The sequence below is a fragment of the Spea bombifrons genome, chromosome 3 (assembly GCF_027358695.1).
Source record: "Spea bombifrons isolate aSpeBom1 chromosome 3, aSpeBom1.2.pri, whole genome shotgun sequence".
Taxonomy (NCBI): Eukaryota; Metazoa; Chordata; class Amphibia; order Anura; family Pelobatidae; genus Spea; species Spea bombifrons.
Window position 1 is genome coordinate 84,308,269 of NC_071089.1, and position 23,120 is coordinate 84,331,388.

At 39.7% G+C, this 23,120-nt stretch overlaps 1 protein-coding gene across 5 annotated transcripts in view; it reads left to right on the forward strand.

The window, feature by feature from the left end:
• IL1RAP (interleukin 1 receptor accessory protein) overlaps positions 1-23,120 on the forward strand; it is a 75,561-nt gene that overhangs the window by 35,189 nt on the left and 17,252 nt on the right. For all 5 annotated transcript variants that reach the window (XM_053458524.1, XM_053458526.1, XM_053458527.1 and 2 more), the window contains one exon: positions 6,497-6,561. In XM_053458524.1, coding sequence (XP_053314499.1) covers positions 6,497-6,561 — 65 coding nt within the window. The remainder of the gene's footprint in view (positions 1-6,496; positions 6,562-23,120) is intronic.

Genomic DNA, 23,120 nt, shown 5'->3' on the forward strand with positions numbered 1-23,120 from the left:
ACAAGTCTAACCCCTAGGCTCCAAGAAAAAAATCCCAGTCAACGTGGTGGCTTTACGCCTGGATTTTGTCAAGGCCTACTGTAATTTATATACTGGGACCTTCCCCACAAAATATAACATTTAAATAGGGCTCTATAAAATAAATCCAACCAGAGATATTAAGTGTGTAGCTTACATTGCTGTAGAATGTTATGCGCTTTTTCAGTTACATAGATCAAAGATAAACATTAGCACTCCTTCTATAACGTTTAAGGAAATATATGCATATATGTATGATCCTCTTAACTAATTTAATAGGAATAAATAACGACATCTGTAAAAATGTTCTGTTCACGCACCAGTCCTGTCTTGTTTTAGCATATTTGATGCTGTGCTTATCCTAAACATGCACTTAAAATAATTTAAGGTTCCCAATGCAGCCATAAAACTGTTGTTGTTATTACATTTAAATGGACTCTTAAAGGTCTACCAAGAACAGCCTTGATAATGCTAACATTTTTGAGTTATCCCCCCCCATGAAAAAAAGCATAACGAGGTATTTACTCATTGATGCTTGTGTTGACTCCATCACCCGTAAAAGCAAAATAAATGACATTCCTACTGTAAAAAAAAAACTGCAATGCTATAGAAATTGCTATACATTTATTGTCCAGGGGTGCATTTATACTATCATGAAAAGCTGAACCATGTCCACGAACTGCTTAGCAAATTTGGTGTTCGCTATAACCTGTGACATTTCCAAGACTGTTCTTAGTTGGGTTCAAATTTACTTCCTTGGGGGTTCTGCTAAGGAGAGGAAACAGGGTTGATAAAGAGTCACCCCTGAGGAAGCTTTTATTACACTGCTCATTACATACACTGGATGAGGGACGTTGGGGTCCAAGTTGACCTTGTTGGCCTGGAGCAGCCTTTTGACCCATGGAAAATGTAAGCTTCTAAGGGGGGGGGGAATTTACATTTTGTTCTGTCTCGTGAATAAGATTTACTTTTTTCTCCAGTCCGTTTCGGCTTGTTTTGTACCATATAATTTTGCCTTGCGGGAATGGCATTCCACTGTGTGCTGAAATGGGGATGCACACCTTTTTGTATTGTTAAAACAATAAGCAATCTTCCTGCGTGATTAACTATTCGTGCAGCTTTTATCCTGAGGGCCACAGAGCCACTCTATTAAGTACATTCTGAAATTACATATCCATACATTAGAACTTTCACCAACAATTGTATCTGCATTGCAAGATTGAAACATATTTATGGTACATTTTATATGTCCACAGTCCATACAGAGACTCTTGAATTCTACATTGGTAATTCCTTTACGTTTGGAGTTAATCTTTTGGATGTCTTGGAGCTTTAGAAATGGTAGATGAAAGAAAGCTAAAATCCATGTCAACTATCCTGATGTGTGCCATCAAGCTGTCCATGCAGAATATCTGTTGCTCATTGAAACTAGTGTGTGCTATATCTGGATGGTAGATAATCCTAGGAAAACTGGGAAAGCATAGCCAGAGATATATAATGCAATACCCTACAATTCAAGTATACTATGTGTCATGGAGATTAGAAGACAGATGTTGCAAACACTTTAGTAAATCCTGTTTTAAATCAAATAGAATGGGAAGGACTTAAATGGTAGATTGGGGATTGTCTAAAAGTCATTGGAGATGGAAGTTATGAGGTTAATAGCAAATAGATCGATATAGATAAAATGGCCAAGATCTAAAAATATTAGTACGTCCAGGAAAAAGTTGTTTAAAGCAATGGCCTGAGATTGCAGAGGTAATTCAGACCAAGGTGCTAGAATAATGAAAGTTAACCCTTTTCTGTTGCTTCCTTAATTGTTGACTGAGCATCTTGGTAGCTGCAGCCCAAAACAGCTCAAAAAGAAGCCATTACTGAAAGGAATTAGAAAGGGGCACCAGTTTTTTTCCTTTAGTGATTTCTCAAAAATAGCATTTTGCTTTGAATCAAGTGATTTTGTTTTCCTGTAGGTCACCAGAATAGCATCTATGTAAATAGTGCTTTTTAAAATTTGCGTAACCTGGTGTTGGAAATAACAGATTCTTTTAAACAGGTACCCTTAATAACAATTATTTACCTAACGTACCCATAATGATTTCTGTTTCCTACTAGGTACTATTAACCTTCAAGATTAGGCTGGTACATAAATATCCTTAGACACCTGTGAGTGCCATCACCATATGTTGAGAAATGCTAGTGTATATCATTGGAACAATAAAATTAGTTTTATATTAACCATCTCATTTTGTACGTTAGGAATGCCAGAGAGACATGTAGTATCACTAAAATTACGGACAAATCAGATCAAGATTATGTAACAGAATATGTTGTTTACAGACACAGAGATTCATGGAAAAATCATTTTCCTGCATTGTAGGTAGACTGTGGTTATAAAACAGACATATTATTTTTATGAGCTATAAAGTCACTGTAGATAAAAAGTACAGTTATAAAGGCTAAGATCATAAGTACTCCAGAGACTGAGCAGCTACCGTAAAAATCTGTGTGAAATGGTATCTCTATTAACTAAATGTTTTTCAATATAGCATGATTAATTTGTGGTACACATTATATTTTCATGTAAAGTTTTGTCTCATTCATATTTTTTGGGGGGGTTACTAGTTGTCATGTGACATGAATGCAGGCACTGATAGGTTGTTGCCATATAACCTGAGAAAGCCTCTAAGGTTCTCATCAGCTTTCGTGTATACCTTAAGAGGAAATAATAAAGTGACGGATCTACTAAAGTTTATTTGCGTAACGCACTAGAGAGTGCAAATCACATGTTGGAACTATCAGTATTTTTTGCCTAATATAACCGAAATATACAATTTTAAAGACCTTGACTGATGAGGATTTTTATTATTTTTTGACTGTGTTAAAAACCCTACTGCCTTATTTTTTTTTAATGCAAACGGTTATTTAGTGAAAAAATATGCTGAGCTGTTCTGAATTACTAACCTGCTGACTGCACACAATGGGTAAACGGGTGCAAATCTACTTGTCGTACACCAAGGCTTTGCTAGTGTAGTAACCGTGGAAGAGGAGAGGTACACTTAGCATTGATGTGTGTATTTTGCACAGCGTCATTCTTTTACTGGAATAAGCTTCTTGTTCCTTTTGACATTATGATGGAATGTATTGAATCTGTATGTGAGAAGATGGATTCATTGGTTAGATAAGCCTGGCAGCTCTGTGCTATGGATTTTCGTGGGTGAAATCAGTCCGGTCACAGAGGGATTACTGCATTGAAACCCAAGATGAGCTGTGTCCCATTTCCTTTTTAAATCTGGACAATTCCAGATGCCAAGTAGCAATGGCTTCTGAAATTGTGCCATCTTATTCTCTACATGTGTTTTTGTCCAGCCTTGGTCTTACAATTAGAGTGCATGTGAGTATAGGTCTGCTGAAACATCATCCAAAATTCTCAGATAAGTATAAAGAGGGCAAAGTAGAGCTAATTTTACCAGAATCTCACTTAATAAAAAGTATATTACCACTACATAGCTCAAGAACTGGAGACAAATTAACATAGACACCTACGTGACCGTCTCTCTCCTTGTTCTTTCCCCCACTCCATCTCTCTTCTTTCACTCCCTTTCCTTTCTGTCTCTCTCATATAGCATTATCCATTAGCCTCTAACTATTGTGTGTTTACAGTATGTTTCACCGGAGATAGAATATTTCAGAGCAGAATGGGACTTCCATGCATACTCCAAACGAGAACGAGGGGGTTCTCAGCATCTTCATTCAGCAAGTTGTACACAGATCTGGCCTCTAATCTCCAGTGCTTGTATTGCTATATTGTAAATGAGCATAAAAGAGCTGCTCATTTCTTTCTTTGCTGTGTTCAAAAGAAAGAAGACGACATCAGGAGAGAAACATATGAGAACAAAATTGTCATATCTCATTGCTGGTAACAAGCCCTGGAGATGTCTTTATTATGAGCTTCCATTAACTATTATCCCGCAGCTATGAAGAAACCTTATATCTTTACTGCTTTGCTATTTTCTTTAGCAAAAGTAGTGACCTATATTAGGGCTTAAAATTAGTGTGGCTGCTTTGTGGTTTCTCGTAAGTATTTTGGCATGATCCTTTGGGGCATCAATTGCAATTACACAAAGCTAGGAAGACAGCACTCTCAGCTTGCAAACTGATCACTCTCCTCGTTTTTTAGGAAGTGCATGCACCTTCACTAACTTTAAAATGAATTTTTAAAGGTAGATGCTACCTCTAAAGGAAGAAAAAACCATCACGGGCAGTTAGAGAACTTTTATAATAAGGCAAATTACTGTGATTTTTTTTTTGTGTTCATCAGAACCAAGTTAAGGTCTTAAGATGCTTCTTGGTTCTCAAGTAGCAGCAGTTATGTAGATATATGCGTGGAACATGAAAAACATTTTTGAAGGCATTGGGCAATGTCTAAAGTCTATAGTTTGGACACATTCTTTAAATCTGCAGTGTATATATAGGCAAAATATGAATGCAGTAAAATGAAGCATACCACAAAAGCATGTTATTCCACTATACTCGTAACCTTAATAACCACCAACCTACCCAAATCTTGTCTTTTTCATGCTTTGCTAAAACCTCTTTACAGTGGACCTGCGTGTCTGCTACAGGTACAGGACACTTTATGTCTGCATTGTGCCAACAAAATTGTTAGCAGATGTGTATTCTAAAAGTTATTCTGAAGGCTACCTGAACATTGCCGATGCCGGTTCCATGTCTTGTCCAATATGGCTGCCTGGGGGCGCATGCACACTCACCCAGACTACCTTCTGTTCTATCATGGATTGATGCAGAAGAGTACGGGTGTGCATGTGTGTTTATTGTTTTTTTTTTATTAAATATATATATATATATTTTAACCATATACATAACTATACATTTTAAAATGGGTTAAATATTTCAGTGAGGGGTACACTTAAATGTAGTATTAATTACTAATTGCATAGAATGGGTGAGTTCTACCCTGTACATGTCATGGTTGTAGCCCCCTTCTCTGTCATTTTATTATTTGGATGAACCCTTTATTTACTTAACTGTTGCTAAAGTAGTTCCGTAATAGTGCCTTGAAAATTCACTCAAACCGAGATACACTGAAAGTTTTAACCTGCATATAAAAGCCTATTATGTCAATCCATTACTGCTACTATAAGTGTGGTTTACAAGAAAGCTGTCACATTTAACTTTCCAAAATGTACTTCTGATTATAGAATCCCTTTTTAGATCTCAAAAAGACACAATTTTATGCCTTAAAATACATATTTGGAGACAATGTAAATTGCAGGGAAAATAAACCACGAAGCAGGGATTTTTCTCTGTTCTGTTATTTACTATAATGCTATATTTTTAAATATATGTATATAATGTGTGTTTTCTTCTGCCACCAGCCAACTCTAGCGAATTATAAATTTGCTGGACAAAACTAGATTTCTTCTATTAGCCACGCTTTTATAATAAATACAAGACAATTACAGCTGTGTGTGCTCTAAATACTTGCAGAATGGTAGCAGGAAATAGTACCTAATTAAAGAAAATTAAATTCTACTTATTATGAAGAATAATTCCCCAGTGTGACTCACTGATGCCTAGAAGTAAATGTGCATTTATTGCCTAATGAACTTTAGGGGGCTATAGCCCTGCTATTATACTACTGACCTCCATAATATAGAAACACATAATATGATAAGTAGTCTTCTTAAAGGGACACTACAGCCGTCATATGTATTTTAGTTATAGTTGCATCTTTTTAAATTTACACTGCAAATGAATGAATTGATTCATTCATTCTCCTCTTCCAGCTCCTCAGCTTGAATTGATGCATTTGGCTGAATCCAATTTCTGCATACCTCCTTATCAATGAGAGTTCCATGAGGTCTATTAAGACCTCAGTGCACATGCATGGAAAGTGATCCCATTTATTGAAATGATTTAACCAACCAAAAGTGGCACAAAGGGCAGTGCTTGGAGGGGGCAATATGCTGCAGCTTCTAAAGCTTAAGTTTTTTTCCTTACTTATTAAACTGCAGTTGTACAGGATATTACTAGATTCAATCTGCCATTCCATGTTGGGTAGAGACACTGTAGCTGCAACGTACTTAAAATGGCTATTTACTGAACCAGACTCACACGTACAGGATGTAACAATATGTATAATAATAATATGTATATATCCCTCTTTAGGAGGCTCACACCCTTTCAGTTCACTCCTATTTGGCCCATTTAAATGTTGGGAGCTATGCCTTACATTTTGGTCTTCTATAGCCTTTAAAGGTGGGAGGGCCACTGAGTTGAAAAATGCATTCTTCTTTGTGCTACTCTATAATGAATATAAATCTTGATTTAAAATATCCCCACACCTATATACTACTACTGGGTGCTTTAGAAATCAATTTTCACAATAACCATTTCTGAAATGTTGTGCCCACCGTTGTTTTTATATTGTATCAATATTTGTTTTACCTTTTTTCAGGATGAAGTTTTGGTTTCTCCTGGTTTTGCTGTGTGCCATCACTTTTCCAGGATGCATATTTTCCGGTGAGTAGTGTTTAACAAGAAAGCCGACGGAGGAGAAAAAAAAAATACTGAATAAGGGTCTGGGTGCCAACCACCTACCATGTACATAGCACAATACAGGCTTTTGATTGCCAAAAATCTTGCATGTTTACCCATTTAAGAGAGTCTGAACCCTTTACAATTTGCTTCTGAGCCCTTTGCATTTTACTGTGAAAAAACAAAATAAGAGAAACCTGCTGTCATGCAGGGATCAGTAATTATGACTGCTATGCCCACTCTAATGCCCTCCTCCCCCAGTAAAATATAAAAAACCCTGTATATTGTTGTTTAAGTAAAATCATAATATCTTTTACATAACAAAATGTGATGATGAGCATTTGTGGTGATAATGATGATAAGTGTGATGAGAGTTGTAGCACTCTAAAGCTAGTGCACCACACATTTTATACATTATAATTAATCCTATGGTTGTAAGCACTGTTTGCCTAAACTAGGTATCTATGAATAGCTTAAATGGTCCTGAAAATGTTTTTTTTCTCCCTAGATAAGATGTATACTGTCTATAGGATTGTCACCTTATTATAACTATAGCAAAACTATAAAATCTGACCCATCTTCCTATGGAGATCATATGAATCTTGTTTTTTTCCTGTAGACTCGGGGACCAGATGGTGTGTAGCTATATATCCGCAACACCATAAGGGCATACAAAGTGGCATACTGTATATTAAATTATATGTGTGTATATGTGTATGTATGTTATGCAGAGCATCGTGGGAGCAGCAATCAATAAATAGATCATATTCAACAACTGAATTAATTCACAAACGATATTATTTATGAAGATCTTTAACCTATGCCAACTGTGTTTTTGCATGTCGGAGGAAAGATACCCACATGATATCCAAGTCATCTTTAGATGTAGTAAGCGTATGGATGCCTTGTATTGACCCTATGGCATTTGGATGTGGGTGTAATGCTGTATTACTCGGCTCTTCTCAGAGTATTGGCTTAAGTCCTCTGGCCTCTGGCCTTAAGGTTGAGTAAGTACAGGAAGCCCGAGGTTACTGCATTTGGTGTGTGCTGGGGCACAATTATACTTCACCGGCGAGGGTGGCAAGCATGCCTTCTGCACCTCTTGCTTTTCTCACCTTAATCTCAAATATCCCCCGGCTGACAGGTGGTGGTGGTGAATTTTTGTTTTAATTACTACAATGGGCTGGGGCACTCTCATGCATTTCACAAAACACTTTTTGAATGTCTTTGTGCACATGTGTATCTGATATTATTTGCATCTGATATTTGGAGGGGGAGGGGGCTGTACACTTAGAAATTCCACAGTGGTGCTGGGTCCCCAGAAGACTCAACTTTTTGGTGTGTGGGGATGTTGTCTCATTTGACCACCAAACCAACCCCCCTTCCCCCCGGGAAGACTCCAATGGGTCAGAGAAAAAACTAGATCTGTCCTTCCCTTGCTTTGGCTTGGGAGGGAAGAAGAAGGTCCCAGAAGATGAGGATTGGGGACTTGGTTGCCACTGTGGCTTTACTACTGCAGCACCTTTTTTTCCCACCTTTTTTTCCTTACTTACCGCAGGCTATAGGAAAAAAAGCTTGTATTACTCGGCTGTAAGCTCCCCTGTAGATGATATCGGAAAAATTTTGAAGGTAACAAAAAAAGAATTGGTGCTAAATGGAGCAGAAGAAATACAGTGCTGTCAATAAATGCTGATGTGGTGTGCAAATGACTTCAAAATTCTATTGGCAAGTCTCATAGGGCTGGATGTGTTATGTGCTAAAGAATGATATGCTTGCATAAGGGATCTTTGAATGAATGTATCAGATCAGTGATGACAGATGGAAAAGCACCAGGTGAGCGCTGAAAATTAGGTCAAGGTGCTGACGTTTTGCCAGCTAGGAGATTGTTGTTTTGTAAAGAGAATTATGTCCACTTAGGGGCGCTCGTGTCGAGACCAGAAAAAAGAGAAAACAAAACACATCAACAATAGTATGGAATGAAAAAATAACTTGTGTATATCTTGGTGGTGATTATCACACTCCCCTGGATGTCTTTTAATCCAAATATATAACAACAAAAAGCCGAATGGTGTAGTATCTTCCCTTATAAAATAGTAAGAAATGTTACACTTACAAACTGGTGGGCACACCAAAAAGCGTGCTAGTGCACTGTATATCAAAGGCATCCAGAGGAGCCTGAAAAGCACAGATATAGTGTGATAATCACCACCAAGATATACACAAGTCATTTTTTCATACTACACTATTGTTGTTGTCTTTTGTTTTCTCTCTTTTCTGGTGTTGATGCCAGCACCCCTAAGTGGATATAATTTTGGCTTTCCAACATCCAGAGAGTGTTGTTTTAGGGTTGCAGCTGTGAAGGAGAATTAAGAAAAGAAGGGGGAGTATTAATTTGATAAATATTATCATTATTACATTTTTTATCATTCACAATCACGTCACATTGGATACTGGTATTTGCATTACACCTTTTTAACTAGTAAAGAGAATGTACAGAATAAGTAAGTTGCAAAAGTGAGGTATAACCTTGGAACACAGCATGGTTCTGAGAAGGTATCTCCGTAACATTTTTTGCCTTGTTTGTTGGGGTTTTGGTTATGGGGCTCTACAGCCCTAGTGGAGCAGAGGGGCATAAGGCTTCTTTATGCACAAGCCTGCCCTGTTTTGGCACTAATTACAAAACTGCTGATGTCTCCTGTTGTTATTCAATACCTGACCAGGATATTTGTTCTCAATGCACCAGCTGGCTTACTGAGTGCACAGCATGTCCACATATATTCAACATGGTCTAAGACACATCCAACCAAGGATACACACACAGGAAGGGGGGGTCCTCATTTTAGCCTGCAACAAGGTCCCCAACAGTTGTGGTACCCAACTAGTTCTCAGAAATAACTATTCAAAAAACAAGTTTCTTCTTTACAAACGCCTGAACCTTTTGAATCATTCTAGGAAATAACTCTAAAAATCTAGGACTCCTTGTTAACTTGCTGTTGGACTTTATTAGTATTTACGGCCATCATCTACACTTTATCTGAATAAACAGGCCTTTACAGACCTCAGGAGTTAAAAAAAAATAACCGCTTGATTAGACAAAAGATTGGACAGATAATGGAGGTCGAAGTGGGAGCGATAACGCAGGAAATCAATATTGTAATTGGACTTAATTTAGAGAAACTACAGTATATATTAGCTGAAAAGTTCTTTGTAACAATTGTACGTACGAAGAATGGTTCCGTTGTATAAAGAGGAAATCAACATTCCATCTGTTATTGTGGTGGTAGGTCCACTTTTACGGTTTGACATTGCCAACAATGTTAGAAAATGCTTCTCTGTTGCTAGCTAGTGCAGTGAACAGATTTAAAACACTCAAAGGCCCATTTCCTTTCTAAAGTGATCCATGTTACAACAGAGGGAATAAAGATCTCTGGTCCAGTTTATGAAGCTTGTTGCTTCTTGCACTGAACCGTGAAACTACAAAGATATGCTTTTTCAAGGGATCCTGCTAAACCCAAAGGAAAGAAGCTAGCTGAAACTGGATAAGAAGGCACATAAATGTGAGTTTAGTTCAAATAGTTGGAAAATTATTTACATGATTGACGTGTAGTTTTTTTTTACAGCTTTTAATGTATTTTTAGTAATAATTTGTAATTTCACTACCAGGCTTCTTTTTCAAGAAACACAATATTTACCTGACTTAATAGTTATCGCCTAACAATAGCACCCACGCATTATATCAAATATTTAGGTCTTGATATTCCTGCCCACCCAAATCAGACCATATTATTCTTTCTCTTCTGCCCACCTTGATAGAGAAATCCTTACAGACTTTTAGAAATTGCCTCTTAGCCTGTTTGGATTATGTAATTTAATCAGATTTATTTATTTCCTAAAATATCTTCTAACATATGTTGACGATCTTTGTACAAACAAAGACCTCAATAATTAAACGCCAGCTACCAGCCTCCCAAGGAGGTAATTATTTCTCAAATACCTTAACTTGGTATTTGTATAGTTATATATATATATATATATATATATATATATACCGTATTGGCTCGAATATAGGCCGCACTTTTTTCCCCCACTTTAAGTTTTTAAAGTGGGGGTGCGGCCTATATTCGGGGTCTAGCGCCCGACGCCCGGGACATGCAGTCCCGGGCGCCGGGCAGGCAGCGGGGTTAAGATACAGATCCCCCGCAGCGGTGCAGGGGACCTGCATCCTTCTCCCCGATACGCTCAGACAGCCTCCCCTGCCAGCACTTCCCACGGGGGGGGGTGCCGGCACGGGAGGTTATCTAAGCGTTTTACCTCTGCCCACCCCCGACTTACCGGAGCAGACTCCCGGGTGTCTTGCGGGGCCGGCGGGAGACATTTACGCAATACGCGCATGCAACTTCCGGTACCGGTACCGGAAGTTGCATACGCGTATTGCGTAGATGTCCCTCGCCGGCGCCGCAAGACACCCGGGAGTCTGCTCCGGTAAGTCGAGGAGGGGGGGCAGAGGAGGACAGCGGCAGCGGATCTCGGGGAGGGAGGGCAGCGGATCTCGGGGAGGGAGGGCAGCGGATCTCGGGGAGGGAGGGCAGCGGATCGCGGGGAGGGAGGACAGCGGCAGCGGATCGCGGGGAGGGAGGACAGCGGCAGCGTATCGCGGGGAGGGAGGACAGTGGCAGTGTATCGCGGGGAGGGAGGACAGTGGCAGTATATCTCGGGGGGGAGGACAGTGGCAGTATATCTCGGGGGGGAGGAGGACAGTGGTAGCATATCTCGGGGAGGGAGGACAGTGGTAGCATATCTCGGGGAGGGAGGACAGGGGCAGCATATCTCGGGGGGGGGGACAGAGTGGCAGCATGTTTTTTTTGGTGCTTTTTTAAAGAAAAAAACTTTTTCTTTAAAAAAGCACCAAACTTTTAGGGTGCGGCCTATATACGGGGGCGGCCTATATCCGAGCCAATACGGTATATATATATATATATATATATTCTTGGTTCTTGGTTGCTTGAAATTTGTTCTGGTATGATGCCGATAAGGATATAAAATAAATACAGCTTTATTACCATAGATGTTCAGTTTTTCTCTCTGCAGGTAGGTAAAAGGAAGAAAGCAAGATTCTGTCTTTTCCTCTATGACACACATTGTTTCCTTTATCAGTATTGTGTTTTCTTCTTGGGAGTGTGAACCTAAGCAAAGCTTTTTAGGTGATTTGCAGCTTAGTTCAGATTAACGATTTCCCCATAGGCATTTTGCAGAACGAGTTCATGGATAATAGTTGTTTCTCTATTGGAATTAAACATCTTTAGTGACAAGGGTTTTTGTTGTTTGTTTTTTGTTTTTTTTTGTTGCATACATTAAAGTCTGTGACCGCTGTGCCAAGTCACAGTTCTTTGACTTCAGAAAGTCAATCAATGCATCAGTAGTCTTACTGCAGCAAAGTAGACAAGGCTGTACCACTATTCCAATCAATGCAAGTGTCTGAAGTGTTCAATTGAAAATATAACATTTTGCTGTGAGGTTAAAGAAATGTAAACCCATCAAATCCATCTTTTTGACAGATTACCCATAAAGCAGGAGATGTTTTACTCCAGGCTTTAAGGGTCACAAATAGGCAGGGATTTTCAAAGACAGGCAGTGCCATAACGTTTAAAGTTTAAGAAATCACTTCAAGGGAGGATGCACAATATTCTGCAATCCTGGAATACGACAACATATAGAACATTGTGCCATTACTAGGGCCACTTAATATGTATCTTTACTGTTCCAAACACATGTAAGATGCTTTGAAACCGACCTTGATAAAATTCTTTAATTAACGGTATTTGTAAAGAGCCCAATAAATAATAATCATAAACTGGATGCTTGCCATAAAACTGTACATAATGCATGACATCAAGCAGATTAATACAAATGAAATAGATTCCTCTGAAAGGCGTACTTCTAAAGGAGATAAATAAGGATTAGAACACACAGCATGAAGTACATTCAACAAATTCTGCAGAGACTAAATTGTGTGTACATTGAGGGGGCAGAGAATCTGGAAATGTTACAGGATGGATTTTGTATGGTACATACATAGAGGCAGATATATAAAAGTAAAAAGGGAATTAGAACCCAGACTTACAGAAAATGGCATATTGAGCGATAATTGCACTCTGCAGGTATGGCCCGAAGGGCAGATATATGCATAGTGTACGCTCCAAACACATACATAATTTAATAGCAAAACGTACCTGTATATATTGAGATCCTGTTTGCTCTGAATACAAAACTACTTGGCTTTATACTAAATTGCTTATACTTTAGTGGAGAAATGTAGACATGGGAGACATCCAAAACTGCCCTAAGAAGAAAGTTTGAAACTAGGAATAAAGTGCCTATTACTTTCAGTTCAGTGCAAACTATAATTGGCTAACCCTTGCTTAAGCTTTTGATGATCCCAATAAATTAATGAAGTCACTTTAGGTAGATTTTAATTAGCTGAAAAATACTAACGTAAAACTAATAAGCATTTATCGAGTAAAAGGTCAAATTGTTTTGTTCTGATGTCTGGTTTCTTGGACAGAACATTGCTATGTTATCTGAATGCAGATGCTTTTTAACTTCTAAAGACGGTTTTCCGGAGTTGGAAACAATAAGACACGTATTCTCGGCTTGTGTCTGGTCCATTGCCTTGGAAATGCCATGACGGAGAGAGCTAGTCATCTGTCATATCCATTTGTCTGTTCAACTGTAGTATAACTCATTAAATGTCTGACATATGCATCTAATAGCCCCCATTCATTATTGTGTTATTATAACACAATCAGGCTTTTTTTCTACGTGTTGACTCTATTCCAAAACCAAAAGGGTGCAGAAAGTTCATTGGTTTTTATAAAGTTATTAATAAGCCATTCATGCCTGAAATATCAATCGACCCAAGATTTTTTTTTTTAATCAGAAGCAAAAGGATTTCAAAATAGATGGCATATCTAACTAAAATAGTGATAATAAAATCACTCATCTATTGCAGATTGTCTGCAAATCCACCAATGAAATCACTGATGTAGAAAACTAGGTACTTTGTAGTGTATGGGGTTTTAATCATACTGTCACGAATAATAACTTTAGTGAAGTATTAGGAGAGTATTTGCTGTTGCTCTAACTTTATCAGTGTTTATTCACAATGTCCATGGACATCCTCCTAGGTCATTTTGGGACCCAACCACAGCTCTAATCACTGCCTAAATTGTATGTGCTTTGGGGCTTCTGCTCAGGACTGGAGGCTTTTGGCATTCCCATCTGCATGCTCTTCCTAAAATACAGAAGACATATTTATTTTGTTCCCCCTCCACCAGCTCAGGGCTCTAGGAAGAGGTCTAGATGGAAGGGCTACATCTGTAGTTGATCTGAAACAGAGACAGTGGAGCCTGGCGAGCAGTGCCTTTTGTGCTCCTGTGGTGTAAAATTGTACCCATCAACCTCTTTCAACACCTTAGGGCTAGCAAGGGAATGGAAGGTCAGTGCTGTAGAAGGCACATATTTCTTGCTGTGTTTCATAGAGCAAAAATAACATCAGAAGGGCTGTGGAGCTGCCAAAGGTCTGGACCTGGTCTCAACTGCACACCTTGGGTCCTCCAAACCTATTCATTTTTTCATTTAAGAAGGACCTAGACCAACCAATGGTAGTGAACTCATTTTTTACTTGCCTTTGAGAGCTAAAATGTCATTATTTATATATTTACTTGAGTACATATATACACATTACTGTATGGGGTCACTTAGAAATGTACTTATTTTTTAAAGAAAAGAAAATCTTGTCAATTAAAAAAATCAAATAGATCAGAAGTACAGTGTAGATGTTTTTTAATGTTGTAAATGACTATTGTAGCTGGAAATGGCTGAAATATCTTCATAGGTGTACAGAGGTCATTTATCAGCAACCATCATTCCTGCGTTGCAATGGCACGATGTGTTTGCTAATCCAAGTTTAAGGTTAAAGGCTAATAGATCTTTGGAACACCCTTTTGCAATTATGTCACAGCTACATCTGTCCTTGTTTTCCATGGAAACAGCTAAGTGACCCCAAACTTTTGAATAGTAGTATATAGCTTGGCTGGGGAGTGCTCTCTACAACCAAACTTCTTTAAAGTAAGCGCTTTTGGAATATACAACAATAAATAATTAGATAACCCCTGCATTTTAATGTATTTCCCTTGAGCATTTAATTGGAGATTTTAAGCACTAGTTTGGACTTAAATACAAAATGCAATTTTCCTTAAAATAATACATGCATTGCAGTATTGCTAGCCCTTACAGGCATTGCCTAACTTTATTACAATGTTATTACTAATATACAAATATATAACTAATCTCGAATATATATATTCAGCATGCAAATGTTATGTTCTTAATGCTATCATAAAGTCGTCAGTGTCTGGTACATACAACCTACATATGGGACTATGAATCACATTCACCAGAACACAATAATTCAGGGGGGGGTATCAGCGTAATCGCACTGTGATGTCACACTTAGTGTCCCGGTTTGCCTTTCTAAACCGTCCAAGGTCGGATAGCTATATATACACCCATCAGCCATAACATTATGACCACTAACAGGTGAAGTGAATAACACTGATAATCTTGGTATCATGGCACCTGTCAGTGGGTGGGATATATTAGGCAGCAAGTGAACATTTCATCCTCAAAGTTGGTGTGTTAGAAGCAGGAAAAATAGGCAAGCTTAGGGATCTGAGCAACTTTGACAAGGGCCTAATTGTGATGGCTAGACGACTGGGTCAGAGCATCTGCAAAACTGCAGCTCTTGTGGGGTCTTCCGGGTCTGCAGAGGTCAGTACCTATCAAAAGTGGTCCAACCCAAAAATCATCTGACAGTTCCAGAGAATAATTATGGAATATATATGGTTAAATAAAAAACTAAGAACATCAAAACAAATAATAACAAAAACACTGCATGTATGATTACCCATTTCTTGTCTTGGTATAAGAGGGAGCGAGAGGAACCACTATTGTTAAAGTTTGAGGAAATAAGTAGAGATCAGATTAATTTATATAATTTGCTCTGGGTTAATCAGAATTTAAATATTCTAAACTCCAACCTTATAATTAGAGGAGTTCTGTATACTATTAAATGTCTAAGAAAGAAATTTGATGTAATAAAATCCCTCCCAGCATCCTCCCTGATTCATATAATTTGAGTATTGATAACCTACAGATAAAGAACTGGAGGAAAAATGGAATCTTACGTCTCTCTAAAATACTAAATTCAGACAAGTTAAATACATTTATTCAGATTCAGGAGAAATGAGTACTAGAGAAATTATTGTATCCCATGAGCTGATAGATTTCTTGGAAACACAGAATAAAGAAAAGCAGGTAGCAAGAGCAACTAAACTCCCACGGAAATTAGAGGACGACCGAAGGCTTTATTTCTAGCAAAAATGGGAGACAGAGTTAAATATTGAGATTGATCTTGAAGAGTGGATACGGGGGATACAATTAGTTAGGAAAAGCATACACTGTATAACCTTGGTAGAACTCCACTATAAAATTTTGTTTCGGTGGTATATGATCCCGACGAAAATGAATAGAATAAATAGATCAAATCCACCCATATGTTGGAGGTGTAGACAGGAGAGGGGAACAGTCCTCCATATATGGTGGGACTGTGAAAGGTTAGCTAATTTAAAATACAAACTAACTCATTTGATTAATTGCCTGTTCTCCATAAATATTACACTTTCCCCACAAACCTTCATGCTCCTTTTAGATCTCCCAGAAATATGTTTATGCATATACCGTATTGGCTCGGATATAGGCCGCCCCCGTATATAGGCCGCACCCTAAAAGTTTGGTGCTTTTTTAAAGAAAAAGTTTTTTTCTTTTAAAAAAGCACCAAAAAAACATGCTGCCACTCTGCCCCCCCCGAGATATGCTGCCACTGTCCTCCCTCCCCGAGATCCGCTGCCACTGTCCTCCCTCCCCGAGATCCGCTGCCACTGTCCTCCCTCCCCGAGATCCGCTGCCACTGCCCTCCCTCCCCGAGATCCGCTGCCACTGCCCTCCCTCCCCGAGATCCGCTGCCACTGCCCCCCCTCCCCAACTTACCGGAGCAGACTCCCGGGTGTCTTGCGGGGTCGGCGGGGGACATCTACGCAATACAACTTCCGGTGTCGGCACCGGAAATTGTATTGCGTAGATGTCCCCCGCCGACCCCGCAAGACACCCGGGAGTCTGTACCGGTAAGTCCGGGGGGGGTGCAGAGGTAAAACGCATCCGCACGATGCGCTTAGACAACCTCCCGTGCCGGCATGTCCCGGGCGTCGGGCGCTAGACCCCGAATATAGGCCGCACCCCCACTTTAAAGTCTTAAAGTGGGGGAAAAAAGTGCGGCCTATATTCGAGCCAATACGGTATGTTCAGTGGCTAAGATATGTACTACAAGGAAATGGAGGCAGAGAAGGTGCAATGGTGGCAAATCAATTAAATTATCAGTACAATATGGGAAAAGGGTTCTACTTCAGAGATGGGAAACTAGTCCTTTTTAAGGAGACTTGGGAAATCTGGGCGGAGAATAACAGATGTTCCTACTTAGCCTCAAGTTAAGGAACCAAGGTTTAAGACTAATATGAGATAAGGAGATAAAGGGACATAAGGAGATTACGAACCAATTAGACAGGCCAACGACACCTCTTCAAAAATGCCCCCCGCATGACTCCCCAGGATATGATTGATCAATCTAGATTAGAACTCCTCTACTCCCAGTATGAATGGTGTGAATGTTAGAATGGATGCATCATAAGTTATATTTAAATTGGAGTTGCTCCTTTACAGATCAATGAGATAGTGAAGTTATAAATTGGACATGCCTGCTCAAAAGTGGTCCAAGGAAGTAAAAGAGATGAACAGGCGACACCGTCACAGGCGGCCAAAGCTCCTTAATGCATGTGGGGGGTGAAGGCTGGTCCGTGTGGAAAAATCCAACAGATGAGCTACTGTAGATGAAATTGCTGAAAAAAGTTAATGCTGGTTTCGGTAGGTGAGAGAACACACAGTGCATCACAGTTTGTTTTGTTCGGGGAAAAAAGCGGCTACAATGGGCACATGAACATAAGAACCGGACCATTGAAAGAGGGTGGCCTGGTCTGATGAATCAAGTTTTCTTTTATATCACGTGAATAGCCTGGCGCTTGTGTGTCGCTTACCTGGAGAAGACATGGCACTAGGATGCATCCATGGAGGCTCCACTTTGCAATTTACAGGACTTAAACGATTCGCTGCTAATGTTTTGGTGCCAAAACTACCACAGCACACCTTCAGAGGTCTAGTGGAGTCCATGCCTTAGCAGCAAAAGGGGGACCTACACAATATTAGACAGGCCGTCATAATGTTATGTCTGTCTGTCTGTCTGTGTGTGTGTGTGTGTGTATATATAATAGTTCTGCGCTTCATTTGTAGGCTTCCTACTTTTTTTTTTAGAATGTTACAGTTTGTGATATCTAATTAGCAGCTTTGCGTTTACTCCATGTTTTCCTATTCTCTAGCATACAAGCACAAATTAATAGAACCTTTAAATAAATTGTTTCTTCTTTTTGTCTAGTCACATTCCACATAAATCTTGTCTTAGTTGGATGTTTTATGGCTGCAGGCTAATAACCAAATGAGTTTGCCAGGTCTAAGTTGAGTAATAGGGTCCGTTGATGTGGACCCTAATGAGAGGAGATGGTGTTCAAACTAGATGATAACATTATGACCGTTTGGTGGGCCTAGCTGAGAAGGTTTTTCACAAATGGGCATTAGGTTAAAGCAGAACTCTCACCATCCCACACAATATGTTTTTTTTTTTTTTTTTAAGAAAGCATTTAGTAATACATGTTCACTTACCTCGTGACCTGGAGGCTTCTACCTCAGTGAGTATGTCACATTGAATGTACCATGCAATGTAATTGTGCAAATATGGATACTGCAAATGGCGTCCAATGTCCCATACGCAAGCCTCGTATTGCAGCAAAATGTGGCTTTATTTTCAGCAATATGTGGCTCCACGTGTGGGGCGTCTGACATTAGCTTAGGATAGTAGCACCCCACTTACCCAAAGCCTGCCTGAGAAAGGCAAAGCTGGAGTGCTGTGGAGACAGATTTTGCTGCTGGGTTTTTCTGGATTAACACTGGGTAACTTGCACATCTGATAATAATTGGGTCAATTCTTTAAAAGAATATTAAAGTTTTATAATAACTTAAGTATCTGAGCTGTCCTTAAACTGTAAAACCCTGGATTAAAAGTGCTGCATTATATCAGATATTTTCCATTTCATTGTCAGGTCATGAGAGGCTCTGCATCTGATTTGTTTAACCCTTTGCCGCGTGGTATGTTGCTCGCCCTCGTAGACTAATCGGTGTATATCGATGATAGTCAACAGGCAGGTCCCCAGCTGTTGCTGAACTATAGTCTATGATTTCAGGATGGCCAACGTCTGACTGAGGATAACCAGAAGCTTAGCTGGGAGGGCCATGGTTTAGATGTTTCAGGGATCATGTTGGAACTGACATTTCCAGAGTTCTGCTTTGAAGAGAGAGGTCATCCTTTCTGTCAAAGGTTTTAATGTAAATATAATGGTCTGTGATGTTACTGGACGTTGGGGGACAAAAAAAGTAAAGAGAACATGGCAATAATAAAAATTATTCTAGTTAGCCTTTTACAGATTTTATGTTCATATGGTGCGGCTAGAATGTCTAGTCAAAACCGTGTCCGGAAATTCTTCCCTATTATTCACTAAAGGGAGCGTTGACTTCACTATACATTACTTTGGTCCAACCACAGTGAGCTTCTGCTGTAGAGCTTGACTGCCTCTGTATAATGTTTAGTTAAATTAGTAACATTCCAATCTCCTCATCCATTGAATTATGCATTACACAGCGACATCTCAGCACTTCTTTCTGGAGAAACCTGCCAGAGTTAGCCCTTCATTAAGACTAAAGTAAGGGAGTTAAGTCTCAACTCTCTTGTAAACTCTACATTTAGTGAATACACTAAATAAACTGTTTTTTATATATATATTTTTTAACCCCTACCTAAACCTAACCCCACTAGCTAACCCCCACACACTAACTATGCAACAAAACTAAAAAACTACATAAAAAATTAACCCCTTAGGGTCAGGTTAAAATTTAAAAAAGAAAAAACACTTATTCTTACAGTTTTCTGTCTCTCTCCAGCTTACAATCACAGTGAGAAGGAGATGCAATTAACTGTATCCATGTTGAAGATGTGATCACATGCACTGAAATGCAGTAGATCTGTTGTGGACTGACTGATCCGGTCACAGAGCGGTCAGCAACAATGGAGACCCTGCAATGACAGCGATTGCAGCAATGTGAGAAAATATTGAAATTCTCCAGGCAGAAGACATAAGCCTTATTAAAAATATTGGATCTTTTTCTCTATATTGCAGTTATCTACACCGTAACCAAAATGTAGCACTTTGCTTCAACATCCACAGTGATGAGAAAGTACGCTATTTCGCTTCATTGACTTTCTCATTCTTTAAGGGGTTTTCTGCTTCATCTACTATATATATTATATAAACTCGAGGTCTTATAATATTGTGCAGAAATTAAAATAAGTAATCTGGTAAAATGTAGCATATTTAAAAATGGACAGTCTGAGTTGATTCCATAAGCAAAATCCTGTCCTGTGGATTTTCCCGAATGTCATTCTGAATTCTGTTCTGCTGTGTGTATATATAGCAGGCTAAAATGAAAAAAAAAAATAAGTAAAGCCTTTGGATTGGAGATAACATTCAGTTGTATATCATTTGTGAGCCTCCCACAATGTCCTTATTTTTGTTTTAACATTGTGTTTAGGGCTGAAACAACTAATCGCTAAAATCGATAATAATCGATAATGAAAATCGTTGTCAACGAATTTCATCATCGATTAATCGGATCGATTTTTATTGATTATAAAAAGAGGTTTTTTCAGAGCAAATGCTCTGAAAAACTCCTCTCCTTATATAATCCGATCTCAAACAGAGATCGGATTATAACACCGGAATCCAGATCCCCCGCGACGCTGCAGGTTACCTGGATTCCTCTCACTGTCGGCCGGTCTCTCACTTCCGTCTCTCTCCCCCTCCCATCTGCCTCCTCCCCCCTCCCATACATCACTCTGCCTCTCTACCCGGCACCGTTACTGACATGCACTTTCCCTGTAGCTTCATAGAAGCCTCAGTGTAAGTGAAGGGCAGTAACGGAGTCTGTCTGTGCGATGCAGACCCCCACCGGCTGACAGAGAATCATCCTCTCTGCATCGCACAGACAGACTCCGTTACTGCCCTTCACTTACACTGTGGCTTCTATGAAGCTGCAATGAAAGTGCCTTCAGTAACGGAGCCGGGTAGAGAGGCAGAGCGGTGTATGGGAGGGGGGAGGAGTCAGAGGGGTGTATGAGAGCCACCCTCCAATACACCACTCGGGCTCCTCCCCCTCTCATACGCCACTCTGCCTCTCTACCCGGCTCCCTGGTGTCTTGTCAGAAACGGAGGTTCACAGGAGGCAGAGTGAAGTATGGGAGGGGGGAGGAGGCAAAGTGATGTATGGGAGGGGGAGGAGCCAACGTGATGTATGGGAGGGGAGGAGCCAGAGTGGTGTATGGGAGGAGGCAGAGTGGAGTATGGGAGGGGGAGGAGCCAAAGTGATGTATGGGAGGGGAGGAGGCAGAGTGGTATATGGGAGGGGGAGGAGGCAAAGTGATGTATGGGAGGGGAGGAGCCAAAGTGATGTATGGGCGGGGGAGGAGGCAGAGTGGTGTATGGGAGGGGGGAGGAGGCAGAGTGGAGTATGAGAGGGGGGAGGAGCCAGAGTGGTGTATGGGAGGGGGAGGAGCCAGAGTGGTGTATGGGAGGGGAGGAACCAGAGTGGTGTATGGGAGGGGGAGGAGCCAGAGTGGTGTATGGGTGAGTTATAGTGGTGTATGGGGGGTATTATGAATTTTTAGGGCATATAGGGGGTATAAGGCATATGGATATTAGGCATATCAGGGGGGCATAAACATATCTGGGGGTAAAAGGTATATCAGGGGGCTCAGTGGCATATAGGGGGTATCAGGGGGGCATAAAACAAATCTGGGGCTAAAAGGTATATCGGGGGCTCAGTTGCATATCACTGGCATATAAGGAGTATAAGGCATATCAGGGGCACAGTGGCATATCAGGGGGCACAGTGGAATCTGGCATATAAGAGGTATAAGGCATATATGGGGGCAGAGTGGCAAGCTGGGGGTCAGATGTGCATAACTGGGGGCAGTTTGGTAAATAAAAAAATTTAAACAAGGCTTTTTTCTCAGTTTTTACTAAATATGAAAAATAGTTAACATATGAATTAATATTTACTAATAACTTTGTATTAAAACCTAGTTTGAGAAGCACTGTGTTTGGGTTCTTGTAGCTTTTATTATGTCAGTAAAATAAGAAGGCCATTGCAATAAAGAGATGAAAGTGTAAATTGTACGTTTTTTATTGCAATTTTTCTTCAATTTAAAATAATGTATTTTTTTATCCGATTAATCGACAAAATAATCGGCCAACTAATCGATTATTAAAATAATCGTTAGTTGCAGCCCTAATTGTGTTAATCTTAAAGTATTCATCCCCATTCTAGCTTTTAGCCTCTTTGTTCTTATTGCCATTGGACCCTCTTTCCTTCTCAAACTCAGATTTTTAGATTTGCACTCCAGTACCATTTTTCACACTGTTTTTCATTGGTGGGATTAAGCACAAAGATAAGATGCCACACCTGATCTTATGACGTATGATTTCATACAACAGATCCATTGCGGGAGGGTTCCACACGGCTTCAGATAAATGCTTCTTCATTAGATTATATAATGCCACTGTTTTTTTGTAATGTTACACTTTATTTTGGGTCAGAACCTTTTTAAACGAATATGCCCCCAGCCACCTTCATACCGACAAAAACAAAATCCCTGTGGATAAAAATATCTGCCCGTTATTGCTATAGAAAGTAAAATGGGACTTGTTTTTAATCAGACTCTTAAGTATAGCGAGTTTAAATGCGAGCAAATGGCTCTTAGACAAGCAAACTGCGGTTTGTGCTGTCATTAGCATTCTGTCACTGACAACCAGTCTGTCTTATTAACAATTACATGTAGCTGTGTCTACACATGAATCAAGTGGCTTGGATGTGACACCAGAGGCTTAGCAGTGCACTAAACCCCATCGGCATCATCTGTCTATGACACTTCTGAATGAACTCCTGTGTCCCCTCCGTCTGTGTCACTCACTAGCCTGGGAAAGTCGGATAATGGAAACCTGTCAATTGCATTGCAGTAGAGTAGAAGCATTGCCCTTTCTCCAGAGACGATTCTGCTAAGAGAACTGCTGCACAGACCAAAAAGGATTCCCTTGCCAACTGAAGATTGATAGGAGTTCTGTGGTTATTAAGCAGCCTGATCGTTTTTTTATTTACATGCTGCACAATGGTTTTTTTAGAGACAAATACAAATCTGGGGCATTAACAATTCTGTT